Consider the following 22,082-nt stretch of genomic DNA (forward strand, 5'->3'; position numbering starts at 1 on the left):
AAAAAATTTTGATTTTTACTTTTTTTGGGGGGGAATTTCATATAAAAAAATGTGAAAAATATTGTTATTTTTGCAAAATTGACGCTCTTTTTTTGTTTATAGCGCATGATCAAAAAATCGCACAGGTGATCAAATACCACCAAAAGAAAGCTCTGTTTGTGGGAAAAAAGGATGTCAAATTCGTTTAGGTACAGCGTCGCACGACCGCGCAATTGTCCGTTAAAGTCACGCAGTGCCGAATTGCAAAATACCCCCTGGTCTTTTAGCAGCCAAATAAGGACTTAAGTGGTTAAAGCTGATCTTAACTCCCAAAATAGAGTTTGTTCCACTCAAACTCTCCCCCCTCCACAATCGCAAATGCTGTTTTTTTTTTTTTTTCATTTAAATTTTTTATATCTGGCCCCACCACTTGCCCCTTTTCTGGCTTAGGGCAGAATGACGTGTCCCTGACCCTGTAGCCTCCTGGGATACTAATGTCACATCTCCCAGAAGGATGGAGGACCCGACACACAGAGTGGCTGTAGGACGGGCTCAGCACGTCATTGCCTGAACCTGGAAGAGACAGCCAAGAGAACCAAGATGGCGACTCAAGACTCAGGTTATGCCATTCAAACAGCGGATCACAGTGGGACAACACTGGATTTGTGTTTTTTTGGCGAAGAGAAAAAAAAACCTTGGGGAAGGGAGGGTAAATTAAGTACTGTTTTAAATATTAATACACTTAATTACAAAATCCCTGTTTTTGTGTTATAGGGGAAATGCAGAAAGCATGAAAAGCTCTTCAGTAGTTCTAATATTTCCTTATTCTATTTAAAAAAAAAAAAAAAAGGTTATTAGGGCTGGCCATTGTCACTACCTAGCTAGCAATAGATTGCTATAGGACAACTTGGTTGGCAGCAGATCGCTATACAAAACTTTGGTTAGCAGCGGGTCACTATACTGGCTCTTTGCCAGAAACATGCCATTTTATCTTAGGTGACATCAGTTCACTATATGGGACCTTAGGTAACAACAGGACAATTTATGTAATCTTAGCTAGAAATAGGTTGCTATATGGTACCTTAGACAGAAGCTCAGTAGCCGTAGGTCACTATACGGGGCCTTTGCTAGTAATAGGTAATTTGGGACCTTAGCTAGCACAGATCACTATATAGGTCCTCAGCTAAAAAGAAGTAATTTTACGGGACTTTAGCCAACAGCAGTAAATTATATACAGAACTAACTATGAATCGATCACTAAATGAGTCCTTAAGCTGGCAATACACTGAATGATTCCTCCAGCTATGCTGCACAGTCTGAATGTATGGATCTCTCAATGCAACTATTGCATTTTGAAAGCCAAAACCAGCAGCTGTCACAATAACTGAACAATGGCTGTATCTGATTGGATGCAGCTACCGGTCTGCCCACAATTTAAAACCTGGCTCATTAAATTTTTCAATCAAAGAATGTTGGGTGGTAGGGTGGCAATAGGGCAATCCAGTAAGCAAATTCCTAAAGACCTAGGTGAAATTAGAACAGTAAATGGCCAGCTTTAGTTAGCAGCAGGTTACTATACTGGGTCTTTGCTAGAAGCAGGTCACTATATGGGATCTTATCTAACAACAGGATATTTATGGGTCCTAAGCTAGCAACAGGTTACTATATGGGGCCTTGCCATGCGACAGATCTTTATATGAGAGCTTATCTACCAGCACATCACTAGAAACAGACCTTAGCTAGTAACATTTCAATATATGGGAGCTTAGCCAGCAATAGATCACAGTGTAAGACTTTACCTACCAACAGGTAGCTTAGCTAGCAACAGGTCACTACATGGTTGTTCCTCAATCTTGCAGATTGTCCTCTTGCTAGCATTTCATAAAGAGTAGAACCTGTCCAGCAAATTCACCTGAATAGAAACAACATTTGTATTAGTGTGAAAAAACAGATGTTACATCATAACCCGATGTCTTGATTGTAAATGTAATCACTCAATCAACAATGCTTTTAGTCAATATTCCTAAAATGAGCCTTGTTTGTCCTTCTCATTGTGCTTGTCTTGTTTCAATAGGTACATGGCCCCGGAATTATTGGACGATTCTATAAATATGTATCATTTTGAGTCATTCAAATGTGCAGACATCTACTCCCTGGGCCTTGTGTACTGGGAAATTGCCCGGAGATGCTCTGTAGGCGGTGAGGGCTTATTATTTCTATTTCAAGTGGAATTGCCGTTATTGTATTTATTAACTTGTTCCTGTTGTTTCTTGCGTGCCTCATAAAAACAATTTGTGATGCAGCCTACTTTAATATACAAGCATAAAAAACAGGCCCTTGACCTGTTGGCTTGGGATGTCACAACATTTTTTTGTCCTGTTCGCTGATGACAAATGGATGTTTCTGTTTTGTTGCTTTATATATGCATTATAGGCCTTAGTCCTTAGCATAACAGAATAGAGCGTTTACCATTAATAAAGGACTTTATTCTAATGAAAATGCTGAATGTTTTTTTAGAAGATGCTAGTGAAATCATTTAAAATATCTGATGCATGTAAATTGCTTCCATTACTTGCAATGTAAGAGCAGTTAATATACAGCAGGAAACCAACAACCTGAAGTTTTGTGTCTGCATCATGTTGATGTTAGCATAGCTTACTCAGAGAAGAATTCAGAAAACAGGTATTGCATAATGGGAGCAAAATTTGTTTTCCTGCTTTAGTCCTAGTCATCTATTGTCCCACAGCAAAGAAGTGGTGGCCACTCACAGAACTGTAAAGAAGGAATCTTCTTAATAATGATTTAAGCTAATTGGTTTATATGTTTGTGTACCACAACTCAATGGGTATAGGGTAGCTAACATAACATAAAAAAAAAAAAATAAAGCATAGAGAGAACAGCAGACACATTCAAGAGAAATAATTACAAGAAAACCAATGATGGGAGCCAGAGAAGTAATCAATGAAACATAAGAATATTACGAATCTCTATGAGGCTTGTGCACAAGTCTTTTACACCAGTCTCAGTATTTCAGTAAAGCACAGTTGTTGGCTTGAGGACCAAAGACAAATCCATTTGGCTATGCAGGGACTCGCACTTAAGGAGATGAAGGGCAGCCTATTCTACTAGGCACCTAAATTGTTGTGAATCTCAGTATGCCACAAAGCAGCTTTAAGTAAAGTAGAGATCTTTAGCCATACTGGTATCTAAAAAAAAATGGAAATTATGAGTTCGATTTTTCATTTAGGATGTAGGTGCATTTAAAGACTTAAGTATAGGTAACCCAGTGACGAAATTATGCTTACATAATAATACTTTTAAATAAATTCTCCAGACTGTAGTAGAGTGTCATTGCTTGTCATGAGGCTATTATGGGCACTTTCTCTTCAACAGATAGTTGGTTTCGGATAATAAATGGTTATGTAGCTGGAGTGTTACATAGTTACATAGTAGGTGAGGTTGAATAAAGACAATAGTCCATCCAGTTCAACCTGTGTGGGTGTGTGTGGCTGTAATCATCTCACATACCCCTGAATGTTCTGATCCTTGAGATGTACATCCATGAGTCTTTTGAAAGCCACCATACTACCCACAGAAACCACCTCTTGTGGTAGAGAATTCCACAATCTTGTAGCCCTAACAGTAAAGAACCCCCCACGTTGCCTGAGGTTAAAACGCTTCTCCTCTAATCGCATTGTTTGCCCTCGAGTCCTCATGCAATCCCTTCGACTGAATAGCGGTTTTTCTATGGTGTCTTTCATTAGGGCTCTCTGCAGGATTCCCCCCCCCAACCACCTCTAGTTTCGCCATCACCTACCTCTACCAGCTAGAGCTAGGAGCATGACTCCTGGACCTAAGTCACATTGAGCTGTTTTAGTTTAATAGCTTTAGTTAGCTTCGTGTGCACAGATTATGTAAGACAGAACAAGATCCTGACTGATTTAAGGACCTGTTGCAAAATGCAGTATTTGCCTGTATTCAGCATAACAGAATGAGTCCAACTATTTGAGTGTTGTACACTAAAAAGTAATCTGTATTTTGATCTGTATTTTGCATGCTGGCAGGTGTTGTGGATGAATACCAATTGCCTTACTATGATATGGTGCCTTCTGATCCATCATTGGAGGACATGAGAAAGGTTGTTTGTGAGCAAAAACTTCGACCCAACATTCCAAACCAATGGCAAAGCTTTGAGGTATTACATTTCTGTATTCAAATATGCTTCTTTACTTTCACTGTATAATTCAAGAGGACAGTTATTTACCTTCACAGATAAACACGATACTGATTATTTGCTTTGGTTGCCCTCAAGAGCTTGTTTACTTTCACTAATTATTAATAATATACAGGGTTTATATAGTGCCAAGAGTTTGAACAGAAAAGACATTGCAATTACAATATAATTCAATACAAGAGGGTTAGGAGGGCCCTACTTGTGAGAGCGTAAAATCTAAATGTAGAGGCAACTGCTACAAAAGGTAATAACAGTGAAGGGTGAGTTGATAGATTGAACAATATAACATTCCAGTTTTTAGGTAAAGGTGGGATAGGCTTCCCCAAAGAGAGGAGTTTTTAAGGATTGCCTGAAGGCAAACAGAGTTGGAGTTAGCTGAATGGATTGGGTTAGGGAGTTCTAGAGGAAGAGAGAGGCTTAGGAGAAGTCCTTGAGAGAAGCATGAGAGGAGATGACAAGGAAGCTGAAGGGAAGAGGATAGCTGTGCTGATATTTTGGGATGAGGCTGGTGATGTAGCAATGGGCAGAGTTTTGTATGGCTTTGTACTGTATATAGTAGTTAGTATTTGAAAATGAATGCATTGGGTGATGGAAGCCTGTGGAGAGAGTAACAGAGAGAGCAGGTGGGCACTGTTGGATAGGTGGATGAGTCTGGTAGCAGCATTCATAATAGACTGAAGGGAGGATTGTCTGCTTAGAGACAAGCCAACATGGAGAGTTGCCATAGTCGAGGCGAGAGATAATAAATTAATTAGAAATTTTGTGGTGTCAGTTGTTAAGAAGGGACAATGTTTGGAAACGTTGTAGAGAAGAAGGTAGTAGACATTGATTGGATGTGGGGCTGAAAGGAGAGGTCAGAGTCCAGGATTACACCTAACACCCTGGCCTGAGGGGAGTCGTTTATTGCAGTGTTTTTGATCTTGATGGAGAAGCTGAGGGAGGGGATGTAGGGGAGATAGAAATACTATGAGCGCAGTTTACGATTGATTAGGTTTGAGGAATTAGTGCTTCCATGCAGATAGGTCAGTTAGTAAGTAATTGATATGTTAGCAGACAGAAGGGGTGAGCTGAGTAATAAAGAGATAGATTTAGGTGCCATCAGCATAGAGGTGGTATCGGAGAAAAAGGAAGTTATCAACTGACCCAGGGAGGAGGTATAGATAGAGAATAGAAGGGGTTTTGAGAACAGAGGTCTAAGGACTCCTATGGAAAAAGGAAGAGGAGAGGAGCATATAGAATTGTAGGTGACACTAAAAGTGTGCTGAGACACATAAGAGAACAAGAAAAGAGCAGAGTCTTGGAGGGTGATTGATTGAGGTTTTTTAGAGGAGGAGTAAATGATTAACCGTGTCAAAAGGAGCAGAAAGGGAGCCGTTGTTGTGCAGTGATGTGGGCAGAAGCCAAACTGAAAGAGGTTGAGAAGGTTGTCAACAGTAAAATCGTAGCTCAGATGGCTGTAGACTAGGCAATCTAGAACTTTGGAGGTAAACAGGAGCAAGGAGATGGGTTCTAAGATATTTGGACAAGAGGGGTTCTGTGAAGGTTTCTTAGTATGGGGGTGTCCAATGTATGTTTTAGAGGGGTGAGGAAGATATCAGAAGAGTAGCAGAAATTTAGGATGTGAGCTAGCAATGTAGAATAAAGGTCCAGGGGGCAGGTGGTTAGGTGGGGAATCAGACAGAAGTAAGGCAATCTCCGCTGTGTGTACAGGATCAAAGAAAAGAAAGCTTTAAATGTGGTAATAGACATGGTATCCTAGGTGAAGGGGGGGGGGGGTTGATATGAGGACAGTGGGGATCTCATCAACATTTGCATTATTCCTGATTTTGAAGCGATTGCCAATTTCCCAAGCAGAAAGTGAATTAGTGGATGGAGGTGTTGGAGGGGGATCGCAGCAGGAAGTAGCAGTTTTGTAATGTTTACCGTTTTCTTAGTAAAATGGGTGTTTTACTTTAAAGCCAAACTGCATCCAAGACTTTTTTTTTTTTTTTTTACTTTTTTTAGTTTTCTTCAGAATCCCTCTCAGGTTATTACTAGAGTTGATACTGAAATTTGTACAGATTTTAATGTCATCATTTTGACTGCTCCAAGCCACAAAAGAAATTCAGTGTAATTTTTTGTTGGATAGGTTTACCAAATTGCACAGACTTATTCTACCCTTTATCTGCTTTGGTTGTGCCAGCACTATCTAGATGTATCTAGGGTATAGCAGCTAAGGTACATACCCTGGGCGCGGGTTGAAGACCTGATTGTTGCTTTCTCTCCCCGCTTTACCCCCCTGCCTGGCCGCTCTATAGTCTCCAGCACAGTCAAATTCCTCCCCAGGGTCTCTTCCCACTGCCACTGTCATCCTCTGATTACTAGGACGGCCCCACATCTTAGCAGCCAACCACATGTTTGCCCCAACAGCATTCAGGAACCTCCGGATAGACCTGCTTTACGAGGCCTCTTGCTCTGCCACAGCTTTACCACTCAGCAATAGGGTCCACCCTGTCTGGGATCAGATGTGGGGATCCTGTCTATCCAGCAGACATGTTTAGCTTTCCTCTGCGATCCGGTCTTCAGTGGCTGGAGAGGCTAAATGGGGGCAGAGATGGAGGATTGCAGTGTTTGAAAGAGGCTGCTTCTCAATAAGTTTTCTCCTCTGTGCCATGTGATGGGTTCTGCCAGTTCAGACAAAGAGAATGAAGCTCAGCTGCCAGGTGGACGGGGAACACCAGCTGATATCAGCGGGTCAAACTGCATGGGGCTGGGTAGCCAGGCTGGAAGAAGGAAGCTTTTTGTCGCTTCCTAATTTCCAAGGACAGACCAAGAATGAGCCCTTGCAGATGGGCCTACACTGGCTGAGAAAGGACAGACCAGCATAAAATAAAGGGTAACCTACCATGACTGGGTATAGACTGGGCATTGTGAGATAGTACACCCTGGCAAGATGTAGACTTAGCAGCCTGAGGATCAGTTAGTTTGCATGGGTAGGGGAAAGTTTTATTACAATGGACAGTCTCAGGCATTAATATATAGGCAGTTTGAGACTGAAAGCCCAACCTGAGCAGAAAAAAATATTATAACTTGCAGTGGAGCTGTGCACTGCAAGGTTTAATAGCTCGTTTTGTCTAGGAAAGAAGAGAAACTGTTTTACTTACCTAAACCTCAGCTCCATAGACAGACCGTGCTCCCCTATGATTCGGCATTGGTCCTCACATCCAGAGCAAGGCTATGGACTCTGCTCTGGTCTTGATGACATCAGGGCCCTAGACTTCTAGAGCATGGCTGTCCAGAAGCTGCACGGACTGGTCTTCGGGGAGGAGCGGAAGATCAGGTAAGTATATTTACTTTTATTGTTCCCCTAGACATATAGAAGAAATTCATGTTTTTATTTGTCCATTGTTGGATCTGAACAGTTTTTGGCAGCCTGGCTGGGTAAAGATAGGAGGTAATGGAGGAATTAGGGGAAATGGTGTTAGGTGTAACATGGGTCATTTAAGATGAGAGGTTGTGGATGTCTGGGCATTAGTAGGGCAATATAAAACTTGGGCCTTCCCGGACAGTACTTAATAGTCTTGGAGCAATCTGGAATGCTATAATTTAGGCAGGAGGTAGGAAGGAAGGCATTCCAGGATAGGCTGACAGATTGCCACCAAAGTGTTTAAACAGTTTTTGTGATCATAGACCAGCCTTTCTCAACCTTTTCAACACAGAGGAACCCTTAAAATAATTTTCAGGTCTTAGGGAACCCCTGCTAAAAATGACTATATTTACAACTCATGATACATTAGTGTGATGGTCAGTGGGATAAATGCTCTGTACACTTGTGGACACTGCGAAGAAATACCTTCTTCCAGATAGCTAAAAAGATCAATGGTGTCAGAGGGAACTTATCTGAGAGACAAAAACCGCCCATTGCTCAAGGAACCCCTAGCAACCTCTGGAGGAACCCTGGTTGAGGGTCGTAGACTGTGCAGTTTGGGTGTTCATAGATATGTCTGGAAATCTGTGAGGACTGTTCCCTTTATTTCTTGTCTTGCTTTTATAGTCTGTCAAAGGTACAAGAATTTATGTGAAATCAGAGTCATGGACAGCAATGAATATCTGACAGAAGTACAGTATTTACTTTTTCCAGGTCTATCAAAAAAAAAGAAAAAGTTAGGACTGAAATTGGGTTTTAACATCTTATTGGCAGTGTGTTTATTATTTTCCTACTCAACATCAATGATGTGCTTAATAGAAATGTTTCTTTTTCTAGGCCCTTCGTGTGATGGGGCGGATTATGCGGGAGTGTTGGTACGCCAATGGCAAAGCTCGTTTGACCGCCCTGCGTATAAAGAAGACGCTCTCTCAGCTGTGTGTGGATGAAGACTTTAAGCTGTAATTGTGTGTTTATAGGACTACGACAGTCACGCTTTTATGTGGGATTGTTGGTAGCTGTGTTTGCTCTACCTCAGAAGTAACAAGTGCCAGACCAGAACACTAAGAACAAAACGCTTCTTAGTTACATTGGTTTGCTAAAGACTTTGCTGACTGGCCTTTTTTACAAGGCTTGAACTGTATATATTAAAGTTAGCAGGAAAGAGAATTTATATATATATATAAAAATATGTATTCAGATATATTTTAAGCAGGAAAATGCTACACATAACTACAGTCTTATATGCTTAGAGCGGATTTCCACTAAATGCTACTTGTATGCAAAGAACCCAAAAACCACATAATTGTAGGGAAATGTCATTCTTTTTTTTTTGGGGGGGGGGGGCACATGTTTGTGGTATCTCCCCACCTCCATATGCCAGGAGTCAGGACACTGGGGGAAAATGTGAATTTATGATGCTCAGTGTGGCTGTTCCTCCTTAGAAACTCATAAGCAAGCAAAGGGTCAATTCACTAAAGCAGAACACCTAAGACATTTCCATTACTGTGTGCTATTTCTAAATATACACAATCAAAAATGTTTCCATTGCATTAACGACTATTGACTAATTACCACCTCCACATTATGGTAGCAATTTTTGAGGGAATTTTGTATGTAAACATCAATTCACAAAGATTATCACACCGTTTATTACTCCTTAGGCCTCATGCACACTGATTTTTACAGCTGCTGTTTTTGGCGTCAGACATTTTTTTCTGCAGCCAGTAAACTCCCAAGCATGTTATCCTATGTGTCCATGCACATATAGGCTGCTATCAGCAGTTTTTGGCAGGGACGTTTTCTGGCTGGAAACCCCCCCCCCCCCCCCAAAACTAGTAGGTTTTGAGAGGAGTTTTTCAGCTCTAAAAACGCTCTAACTCTGATAATAAATGTGGCTATTTGCGTTTATCAACGTTTTTGAGCCATAGGCTTTTGTGGGAATATAGTTTTGCTAAAAAAAGCTAAAAAATGCTACAGCTGAAAAAAGTAAAAAAAAATGCTGAAAAACGCTACTGCAAAAAAGCTGAAAAACTCCTTCTACAGCTACAGCTTTCTACTGGTGTTTGATAACATCCAGTGTACATGAGGCATTAAGGCCCGTACACACGATAAGTAGACTTTGTCCGATGAACGATCTGCCGATTTTTGGATCGTTAGTATAGTGCTTTCGGCAGCTGATTACCTATTTTCGTACGACAAAAGCTGAATGTACAGGCTAGAAAATTTTTATCGCGTGTGAACACAGCGTGGGATTTTCATTTAATTAGTACAGTTTTTATCGTAAAAGCAAGACTACACATTCTCGGAAACAAAAGAATACATACAAAACAATTAAACACATGACATCACTTCTGAAGTTGAATTCTGTCATACGAGAATTTTCATATAAAAGTAACCTCTTCACTTTTGATATGAGACTAGCATGCAACAAAAAACGGACCAAAACTCATCCGATAATCTGATCGTGTGTATGAGGCTTTAAAGTGGATGTAAACCCTCACATATACCCAGTGAAATGAACAGCCTCAGATGATACACAGAGATGAAACAAATCTCCCCACCTAAGTTTTATTTGTATATCTTCTGTCTTCAGCTTTCTACACGGTTTAGAAAGTGAATATAGTGTTAGAATGTTTTCTTCCTCTTCCAGCTCTGGGTGTGGAGTCTTGGCATACACTATGTGACAGCTGATTGGAGGAAAGACACCCCCCCCCTTTCACATAGGCAGAGGAAGGAAAAAACATGCAGAGTTGTGCTGTGAATAGACCAACTCGCTGCTAATCTATCTCTATGCACCCAACCCGACACAAATTTCCAGCTGCTTTTATCTCCTGTGTCTGAGAACTTGTCAGAAGTTATTATGCTGGTAACAGAGGAACAGAGCAGCAAAAAGACACAGGACTTAGGGCTTTGGAGAGAGATAAGTAAACACTATAGATATTTGTGCCCAGGTCAAATTTTATAATTGGGATTTACATGCACTTTAAGTACCTAAAAGGCTTTCACTTTGTATACTGTTTTAATAAAAAACACTACTCTGTTTTTTTTATTATAGACTGGCAAAAGCGCAAAAATGTGAAAAAGAAGTAAAATAACTTTAATTGCCTAATTTTATTAAATACCGCTATTGTATCTGACATTAACAGTATATTGCCATCTTTGGCTGTAGTGGCATCTGCACTGTCAACTGCAGACTTAAGGCTTATTTTGTCAGTAAAACCTCTGGTCTGCAGATGATCACTATGCTATAGAGGTCATAGTGATCACATGATCATTAAGCATTTTAATTAGTTCCTGATCATCAGCAGGGATCAAATCTATACGTGACCCCTGGGATTGAGAGGCACTAGTAGCACTAAATGGATGTTTATTAATGTGCTCCCAGCATGGGGCATCATACTGGGAAATGTTAATATAATAGCAGAGGGAAGGGGGTTAAGTGTTTATTTAATGGAAAAAATGATTTCTAACTAACCTGTGTGAATTTTCTTTGTGAATCGACCAATCTGATAAGGAAATGGTAAGAGAAAATAACAAACTCAATGACACAGTTTAGTGAATTGACCCTTATGTTGGAACCAGGCAAAGAAAACTCAGCTCCCGTGAGCTGATACTCAAATGAACTTACATTACATAGTATTTTACTTGCATAATCTTTTACTCATTTTAAATTGAAGCTGACCTGTCGTCTTAAAATGAGACAATTTTACCTCCACACTACCCTAAGGTTGGGAGTTGTCCCATTTTCAGTTGACCTGAAGAAGCCCTACTCATGGCTCCCTCTGGTAATAGGACATTTGGTGTCAACTGAAAAACAGGATTAGTGTTTAGGCCAAGCCCCCTGATTGGCCAACCCCATCTGAATATTACTCTTCAGCAGAAGCAATGTAATCTAATTCTGGAGGGAGTCTAGAGAGGCACTCTTCTGGGCCTGATAACATTTTTGTTAGTACTTAAGATGTTAAAATTCTGAGGTGGGTTGGGTTAGGCATGGTACACACTATCAGGTTGGAGCCGCTGTACTAAGGATCCGCCGTTAGTACAGTGATCTCCCTAGCTGAGCTGTTGTGTTCTGACAGGGGGGCAGCCCCCCCACCAGAACACTCCGGTCAATGTTTTCTGCCATTGGCTGAGAGCACTGATCAGGAGCCAGTTGGCTGCTGGTTTTCCAACATGCTTGGCTTCTGTCGGAGCGGCTGCCATACACATGGGCCAAATGTCAACCGGTTTTTATTGAACCGGCCGATGTCATCTGACATTTGGCCTGTGTGTACTAGGCTTTAGGCTCGATTCACACCTATGCATGTTGCTTTTGAGCGTTTCTGTAGTGCTTTTTGCTGTGCTTACCACTGTTTTTTACTGTGATTTTACTGCGCTTTGGGTTTTTTATGCTTTTTATTTTTTTTCTTTCTTTATGCTTTTTTTTTTTTAGAAAATTTGTTGTTGGGCGGATTTAAAAACGCAAAACACAAATCACACTACATGCTTTTCTGCAGCTTCTCCATTGAAGTCTATTGAACCAAAAAAAGCAAAAAAAAAAGCACCTTATTGCATTTAAAGATGCCCCTGACCCTTTCCAAAAATGCAGAGGCACAAAAATGCATTAAAGTGAACATGTTCCATAGGAACCCATGTTAACCAGTTCTGGACCGGAAAGATTTGCCCCCTTCCTGACCAGGCCATTTTTTGTGATTCGGCACTGCTTTATTTTAACAGACAATTGCGTGGTCATGCGATGCTGTACCTAAATGAAATTGATGTCCTTTTTTCCCCCACAAATAGAGCTTTCTTTTGGTGGTATTTAATTCACCTGTGCGATTTCTATTTTTTTCGCTAAAACAAAAAAGTGCGACAAGTCAGAAAAAAAAAACAATATTTTCCACTTTCTGCTATATAACATTCACAAAAAGAAAAATTAAAAAAATCTATTTTTTTCATCCTGTTAGGCCAATTTTTATTCTGCTACATATTTTTTGTAAAAAAAAATCGCAATAAGCATATTTTGATTGGTTTGCGCAAAAGTTAGTGCATCTACAAACTAGGGGAAAGATTAATGTCATTTTTATTTTATTTTTATTTTTTTTACTAGTAATAGCAGCAATCTGCGATTTTTAGTGGCACTGCGACATTGCGGCGGACAGATATTTCTGACACTTTTGGGGGGACCAGTGATATTACTACAGTAATCAGTGCTAAAAATATGCACTGTTAATGTAATAGTGACACTGGCAGGGAAGGGGTTAACCTAGGGATGATCAAAGGGTTAATTGTGAGCCTAGGGAGTGTTTTCTAACTGTATGGGGGAGGGACTTGTGAAATGAACACAGAGACCTGTGTTCCTATATAGGAGTATCATAGGCGCTCTGTGATCATTTCAGAGAGAACAACGGTCTGCTGTGTTTACAACAGCTGACCAGTGTTCTCTCTCAGCGGGGAGCGATTGCGGGTGCCCGGCGGCAAACGGTGCCGCCGATCCCATGCTGCCTAGTGGGGGGCAAGAGCCCCCAGGAGCGTTATTGCATATCGCCATACAGGTACGGCGATTCGCGCAGCCGAGCCAGCTTGCCGCAGTATATATGCGGCGGAGTGTCGGCAACTGGTTAAAAAAACATAGAAACATAGAATGTGTCGGCAGATAAGAACCATTTGGCCCATCTAGTCTGCCCAATATATCTGAATCCTATGAATAGTCCCTGGCCCTATCTTGTATGAAGGATAGCCTTATGCCTATCCCATGCATGCTTAAACTCCTTCACTGTATTTGCAGCTACCACTTCTGCAGGAAGGTTATTCCATGCATCCACTACTCTCTCAGTAAAGTAATACTTCCTCATATTACTTTTAAACCTTTGCCCCTCTAATTTAAAACTGTGTCCTCTTGTGGTAGTTTTTCTTCTTTTAAATATGCTCTCAATGCAGGACAAAAAAATGTCTTGCATTGCTGCAAAAAGCATGAAAAACGCATTGGTGTGAATGGAGCCTTAGGCTTATTTTCAACAAGTACTTGTTGGTAAATGCCTATTTTGTACATTGAGGGTTACAGCATGATAATAATTACATGTGGGTTATAGTACCTTCTATACACAGCAGTATATCTCACATGTAACAAATATCATGCTGTATCCTGCAATAAATATACGATATTATTTTACAGTGAGTACAAAGAAAGTCAGTGATTGTATTTTATTTAAGGGAACTGTTTTAAAAATTCAATTAGTATTTTTTATATTTACTTATTGCACTATGTTTGGGCACTTGCAGGATTGCTTTTATGAATAGATATATGAAAGGCAGCGCTGGACTGTGTTTTTTATAGAAATATATATATATATATATATATATATATATATACCTTACCAGCCCACATCGATGCACAGGACCAAAATACTTCCTTTTTACAAATCTCTCTTTGCTACAACTTATTCTATTCTAAGCCAGCTCTGCATACTTTGTTGGGTATGAGAACAGGATGTGTGTAGGCTGCAGAAAAATGTGTTTTTTTATGAAAACAGGCCGGTGTGACGTTGAGACATCCACAAGGTGTCACACCAGCCAACAAATAAACTTTTGGACCGGCCGAAGGAGAGTATTCGAGTCTATAGGCTGTTGTAGAATTGCCGGTGTTGTAAAATTTTCTCGGACCCGTGAAAAAATCGTACCTCGTCACTTCCGGTTATGGGAGTCTCAAGTTCGCATGCGCACAAGACATTATCTTGGTTTGGTAAACTTATAATACAGAGCGGCCAGTTGAATGAGAGGAGGCGGGGCTGAGGTGGGACGGAAGACACCGCCGCGTCATCTGCAGAGCTGAATAGAGGAGGCGGGACGGAGGTGCGGCCGTGTAATAAATGCAGGACTTTAGCGACTCCTTCTGTTTTATTATCTTTACTAATTATCGTATTATTTATCCTTAGGATTTCATTACATTTAGTATTTCTTATTTTGTATTATAGAAATACTAAATGTAATGAAATCCGAAGGATAAATAATACGATAATTACTAAAGATAATAAAACAGAAGGAGTCGCTTAAGCCCTGCATATATTACACGGCCGCACCTCCGTCCCGCCTCCTCCGCCAGCTCTGCATATGTGCCTCCCTCCCTGATGTCTCGATGACGCGGCGGTGTCCTCCGTCGCACCTCAGCCCCGCCTTCTCTCAATCAGCTGTCCGCTCTCTGTTATAATTTTTCCAAACCTCAAAAAATGTCTTCTGCGCAAGCGCACGGACGACTCCTATCAGCTGTTTTGTGATGCTCTGTCACCGGAAGTGACGAGGTCCGATTTTTTCACGGGTCCGAGAAAATTTTAGAACACCGGAGATGTTAGGTTACAAGTCTAAGCCAAATGGATGCAGTATGAAGATCATTGCCATTAAAGCGGAGTTCCGGCCACAAAATCGACATAATTGATTTTGGGCCATCCGCGTGTTCTTGGTCACCTGAAAAAGAAGTGGATAGTTAAGATTTTTTTTTTGTTTACTTACCTTGTTATTGAAGAAAAATATACTCCCCTGTCTTCCACTTCCTCCCTCTGCGGCCGCGCCCCGCGCCGTCACTTCCTCTTTGCATTGATTCCTGGGAGCTGAACGTCATCGCTCCCAGGAGTCAATGCGCCTGCACCGGCCCCGCTCGTCACTTCCGGTGCAGGCGCGTCATTCCCTGCTAAACAGCTTCTGGGCATGCCTTCATCAGCTCTGCCCAGCTGGTTGGAGTACCAAACGAAGCCGGATTCTTAGATCAGGTCTCCGATCATGTAACCTGGAAACGACTTCACAATGTTATTTCCAGTTTACTCGGCGGCTAACAGTGTAGATTTAAAAAAAGTGTCAGTATTTAAAAATGCTGATTTCGGCGTTTTGTGGAGGGATTTGGGGTCTTTTAGACCATAAAGAGTACCTGTCACTGCCTAATACTGTCACAAGGGATGTTTACATTCCTTGTGACAGCAATAAAAGTGATCAGATTTAATTTTTTTTTAAAGTGTTAAAAATAAAAAATAAAATAAATAGGAAAAAAAAAAGTAAAGCGCCCCCGCCCCAGTGAGCTCGCGCATGAAAGAAAACACATACATAAGTACCACCCACAAATGAAAGCGGTGTTCAAATCACACATGTGAGGTATCGCCGCGATTGTCAGAGCGAGAGCAATAATTCTAGAAAAATACCTCCTATGGAACTCCGCGCGTGCTAGCAGATTTTAAAAACATATTTTTCCTGGAGTTCTACGAGCCCTTTCACACGGAGCACTTTGGCGCTAAAAAAAAGTGCCTGAAAAGCTCACTAAATCCTATTACCATTAAAATCAATGAATGCTTTCACACTGGGGCGCTGCGCTGGCATGGTGGTGAAAATAAGCCTGCAAGCAGCATCTTTGGAGCACTAAAAAAAAGCGCTTTAAAAATGCCCCTCTCCATTAAAATAAATGGCAAGCACCTAAAAATTGTTCTTGAAGCAGTTTTTGAATCACGTGTCCTTAAAAAAAAAAAGAAGCGCACAGATAACGCCTGAAAAGCGCTGCAAAAGTGATCAGTATTTTATGGGCAGTTTTGAAGCACCTCAGTGTGAAAGGGCTCTAGTTGTCTGATTGGAACTTAGCTTTAGCCCCCGTTCATATCAGCGTGATATGACATGCAATTTAACATGTCCAATTGCATGCCAAATCGCAGCCTATTGCTGGCAATGGCACTGTCCCAATCGGTGCGACGCCGACTTTGCGGCAGCTCAACAATTTCCAAAAGTAGTTCTTGCATTATGTTTGGCGACTTTGGGGGCGATTTCAGTAGACATCTGTGCATTAACCCGCACAGTCCAACATGTCTTTCAAATCACCCCCGAACTCGCACTGAAATGGGGGTTTGAAATGGGGCGGTGTCAGCTGAACTCGCACGATTACAAACCGCGTTCAATGTGAACGAAGGCTTAATGATGGTAAAATGTATTCCAGATTCCACGCAGCTGTTTCAGGATTATTGGCCGCCATCAATATAATGTATGGAAACCAAGCAGGGCTCCATGCATTGGATTACAGCACTGTCTGCTTAAGGTCCCTTTCACACTTGTGTGACTTTAAAGTCGCACGATTTTACTGCCGCGATTTTACCGTGATTTTGCTGCTGCGATTTTACCGCAAATTTTGACGTGATTCTGACTGGGCCTGAAGCATTGCCTAGGTCTTTGGACCTCAAAAAGCATTAAAATTGGGCCAAAGTAGTGCAGGGACTACTTTGAATTCAGTGCGACTTCAAGTCGCACAGATATGAACGGTACTCATTGGAAATAATGGAGAACGACTTGTCATGCGATTTTGCAGTCCCAAATCGCAGGACAAATCGCACAAGTGTGAAAGGGCCCTGAAAAAAAAATCTCCAAACATACATACCTGGAGAAGACCGTGACTACTTACCTTTCCAACTATCTGTGCCGCTAGAATGCCATTCTATTCAATAGAAATTCTCCTCTAAAGTCAGCAGGGAAACTGACTCTTCCTGGAGTGTGGATCTCCTTGGACCTCCAAAGATCTCAGTGGTTCCTCCTACTGACTTCCAGTTCATTACAAGACAATTCTTTTTACACTTATGCAGTTCCGGGACAATGATATCTAGAGCCCAGGGCAAACATGCCAAACTGCCCCCCCCCAAAGATGTATGAGCATTATGTGTTAGCATAAATCCCCCCCCCCTCCAAAAAAAGTTGAGCACTAATCTGCATGCATGCTTACCACTTATGCATAAATTTCTCCTCCTCCTAGGACAAATCTGCCCCCCCCCCTGCTGAAATCCCCCTCCCAGCACATATCTTTGGCCCCAAACCCCCTCCCAGCTCAAATCCTCTCTTTACCAAATCCTCCCAGCACACATCCCCCACCCCCCCCCCCCAAAAAAAAAAACCCTCCTAGCACAAATCCTCTACTCAAATTTCCCCTCCCAGTACACATCCTTTCCCCCCACTCCAAATCCCCCCCTCCTAGCATAAATCTTCCATTCCCCCCAAATATCTCCCATTCATCTCTACTGGCGCAAATTCATCTTAAAAAATTCCCCTCCTGGCACAAATCCCTTCCCCCTCTACCATATCACCTCTTCTAGCACAAACACCCCAAATCTCCACTTCTAGCACAAATCATCTTCCCCCCATCCCAACACAAATTCCCCCAAATCACCTTTCCTAGCACACTCCCTCAAATTTCCCCTCCTAGAACAATTCTTAACCCCTGCTGCCCCCAAATCCCCCCCCAATCTCCTTGTGGTGCCCCTCCATCTCACATGATACCACAGTGCCCAGGGCAGCCGCTCCTCCTGCCCACCCCTTGTCCCAGCCCTGCATTTATGTCTGTTTGGGGGAACTTTTTTTTTTTTTTTTTTTGCCACCTTCCACCCATAGGCCGTCATTTGACATCCTGGACTTTGAGTGCGGATATCTGAATGATGGGTGCAGCTACAGGCATCATCCAAATATCTTTTATTTTAGCCAGCAATTCCCTCACATGTAAAAGCCATCTTTGTGGCTGTTTAGCCGCTTGATTGCTTTTACAGGCAGTGGGAGGGGGATGAGCTTTCATGTGTGATCGGGGAGCCGGAGAATGAATCCGCTGGCAGCAGCAGTTTACCATAAAGTTGGCCATTGACCAGATGGTCTCCGGGCAGCTCTATGACCCTCTGAGGCCAGAAGCGACGTCATGACGTCAATTCCGGCGCTGGCAGATGTAAACACTGCTGGGTTTTTTTTGGTTATTTTTTTTGCTGGAAAGCCTGAGATCTATTTTTTTTTTTTTTTTATCTTAGATCAATTTTTTTTTTTTATCTCAAGCTTTCCAGCATAGAGGAAAGATGTGGAGACTTATAGAACCCTGAATCGCTCTGTAAAGAGGACCTGTCATACCCTATTCCTATTACAAGGGATGTTTACATTCCTTTTATTAGGAATAAAAGTGATCAAAAAAATCAAAGGGAAAAAAAATAAATAAATAAACAATAATTTTTTTCTTTTTTTTTAAAGACCCCAGTCCTTTCATGCTCACACGCAGAAGCAAACTCATATGTAGGTTGTGCCCACATATGTAAATGACGTTCAAACCACACATATGAGGTATCGCCGCAAACATTAGAGCGAGAGCAATAATTCTGGCACAAGATTTCCTCTGTAACTCTAAACTGTTAACCTGTACAAACTTTTAGGCTACATTCACACCTGAGCGTAGCGTTTTTACCGCGATTTTACCGCGATTTTTACCGCGATTTACAGGCGTTTTTTGTGCAGGCGTTTTTAGATTGAATAGAAACCAATGGAAAACGCCTGTAATCTGCCCAAAAAGAAGCTCATGTACTTTTTTGAGCGTTGGGCGTTTTGCTTACAGCGTCAAAACGCTCAGATGTGAACAGGGGCCATTGAAATGAATAGGATTTGTCTTGTTGGGCGTTTTGAGAGCTGATCCTAGAGCAGAAAAACTCCCCAAAAACGCCCCAAAACGCCTACATGTGAACGGAGCCTTAAAGCATAGCTTGTGGAGATTTTGAAGTACTGAAGTTTGGTGCCATTCTACAAGTTTGCACAAACATCATTTTTCACATTATACAAAAAACTGGGGGTAAATATTGTGTTTTGTATTTTTTAATTCATTAAAGTGTTTCCCCCCCCCCCCATAAAATGCGTTTAAAAAAACCGACATTGTATTCCCTAGGTTCTCAGCTAAAAAATACATATAATGTTTTCGGGTTCTGAGTAATTTTCTAGCAAAAAAATTATTTTCACATGTAGGAAAAGAATGCCAGAGTTAGCCTGGTATGGAAGTGGTTAATGACAAGGGCTTGTGATTCGCACAGGATACGCACCACACTCCTGTACAAATCACATGCGATTCTGTTCCTTGTGATTTTGAGCCAATTCATTTTGTATGGCTTTTTTTGCCGCACTGGAATCGGATACCCTGGTTGTTCATACCCATGCAATTCAAATCTCAAAAATGCGCTGCGTTCTTTTGCAGATCGCATGAACAGATTGCTATGCGGTGCGATGCGGGAAACGCAGCGATTCCTGTGCGTTTCCCGCATCAGTGTGAACTGAGCCTTAAAATTAGGCTGTGCAGACTAAAGTTCAACGTTGACAATGACATCTCTGGGCTCCTCTATAAATCTGAGAACGGCCGCTGAATATTTATGATTTCAATGACAGTTTGTATTTTTCCACTGTAATAATTTTTTGTTTGTTGTTTTGTGTTTATAATCTCATTCTAGTTCATATTTAAGCACTTAATTGTATCAGTCTAATGATTACATGATATTCTAATGGCACAATGAAGTATGTCAGGTGCACTAAGTATCAGTAATCGCAGTCCTCCTAACAATTGTTGGGTTAATTTGAGACAATCTCCCACTGAGCAGACATGCGAGTTATAAAAATACAGAGCTATGGGCACCCGGCTGTGACAGCTTGTGGCTTCACAGCTGGGCACCCACTGCGCATCCGTGAGTCGTGCGGCACATCCTGTATTGGTGGATGCAATCTGTCAGTGTCCCAAAAGACTGCAGGGGGGAGGGAGAAAGAAGAACTTCCTTTACCAGCACCGCGGCACTGGGAACGGAAGTGGGAGCAGGTACCTGTCAAAATCGGGTACTCAAAAGTGCCAAACGGGTCCTTAAAGCGAGACTTTCCCTTTTGGGCGGAGTTCCACTTTAAAGATGAGCGGTTGGGAGGGGGGGGGGCGTACAAACAGCCATGTGTTTGTACCACCCCCCAACCATGTGAAAACCCTTACAGAAGTTTTTGTTAGCCGCTTAGCTTGTAGGCCCTTTTCACATCTTAGTATATTGAATCATGGTGCCGCTTATGATTTTGGATCGCAATGAAAATGCAGCAAGACGCATGTTTAGGTGCCCCATTTATTCTTAGTTACACCCCAAACACACTTAACCTCCCCCCCCCCCCCCCCAGGCCACAAAAAAAAAGAAACTGGTGTTTTGTCGCACAAAAAACAAAGAAGGCTCCAAAGTGATGGCAACAGTTTTCTGCATTGCTGCTGCACACCCTTGGAATCCCGGAAGACTGTCGCCATCAGTTTGCCTGCTGATGGAACACTTTGAGCCTTCTTCCACTTTCTCCATTTTTATGTTGACTACGGGGAGGGAGGGGGAGGGGAGGTGCCAACTGTTTGCAAAGTACGCATGAAAACCGTATAACGTGAATGCGCCATTTTCAGCGCTGAACATCTTGAAGAGTGGCTTGGTGCAGTGATAAAGTTTCATGTGTGTCCGGTCATTCCTCCTGTGTCGGGTCGTTTTCAGACTACCCTCATAAGCATGCTTTAGAAAAGTGACCTCTGGAATCTGATTGGTCACTATGGCCAACAAAGAAAAATTACGCACATTTTTTGCACATTTTCTGCAATCAGATTCCAGAGGTTCCAGAGGTCACTTTTCTAAAGCATGCTTATAAGGGTAGTCTAAAAACGACCTGACACAGGAGGAATGACCGGACACACATGAAACCTTATCACTTGGGCTTTTAGACTATCCTCATAAGCATGCTTTAGAAAAGTGACCTCTGGAATCTGATTGGTCACTATGGCCAACAAAGAAAAAATACGCACATTTTTTGCACAGGGTTTCTTATCTGTGCCTACATATCGATTCCTTCTTCATCAGACCCAACTCAACAATATAAGTCCATTTTAAGTCCACTAGTATAAAAAAAAAGAATCAGCTGCCTTTCATTATAGAATTTATTTGTGGCTATGAATATTCTACCTATACAGTATACGCCTTTGTTCTGTGATGTTTATTGTATGTTTTATTCTATATACCAACATTCTTTGTAGGCAAAGCACCGTATGACCAAAGCTATTACATGCATATTGTTTTACAAGGTATACATTGTCAAATTTTGGGCTTTTTAATGTATTTTTCATGCATTATTTTTATCAACATGTATCGTTTTGTAAAGTGGTAACTATAGTCCATTCCTATCAGTGTTTCAGTGAAATAATATATATATATATGTATATAAATATATATATTTTAAATAAAAAAGGAAATGGTGTATACTGTCTATTTATTTTCATTGCACATATTGTTTAGTTAGAATTAATAAGAACTGTATAAAGTTTGAAGATCTAAGTTATCCTGAAAGCTTGCATTTTTAATAACCTAAAACGTTATTAAACCCAAAAACAAAATGTAGTATAATTGCAACTCACTGATATTCAAATGTGGTGATTGCATTTGTGTTCTTTTTTTTTTTTTTTGTAATAATGGAGTATGCACAGGAAACATTCACCCTGACCAGCCATACCTCAGATTATTTATTTTGTGTAATGTCACTTCTCTTTAAGAAGTTGTAAAGGCAGGTTTTTTATCTTAATGCATTCTATGCATTAGATGCATTAGAATAAAAAGCCTTCTGTGTGCAGCAGCCCCCCTGAGCCTCGCTAATACTTACCTGAGCCCAATCTCTGTCCATTGATGTCCTTGA

The 22,082-nt window shown here is 41.3% G+C and overlaps 1 protein-coding gene across 1 annotated transcript in view; it reads left to right on the forward strand.

Annotated features, from left to right (window-relative positions):
• The window catches only part of ACVR1C (activin A receptor type 1C), a 122,680-nt gene extending 113,740 nt beyond the window's left edge, over positions 1 to 8,940 (forward strand). Inside the window, exons 7-9 of the mRNA XM_082260676.1 lie at positions 2,054 to 2,178; positions 4,044 to 4,174; positions 8,457 to 8,940. Of these exons, the coding sequence (XP_082116802.1) occupies positions 2,054 to 2,178; positions 4,044 to 4,174; positions 8,457 to 8,582 (382 nt within the window). The 3' untranslated portion in view covers positions 8,583 to 8,940. The remainder of the gene's footprint in view (positions 1 to 2,053; positions 2,179 to 4,043; positions 4,175 to 8,456) is intronic.
• The last annotated feature ends 13,142 nt before the right edge of the window (positions 8,941 to 22,082 follow it).

The sequence above is a fragment of the Pelophylax lessonae genome, assembly GCF_965119305.1.
Source record: "Pelophylax lessonae genome assembly, chromosome: 6".
NCBI lineage: Eukaryota > Metazoa > Chordata > Amphibia > Anura > Ranidae > Pelophylax > Pelophylax lessonae.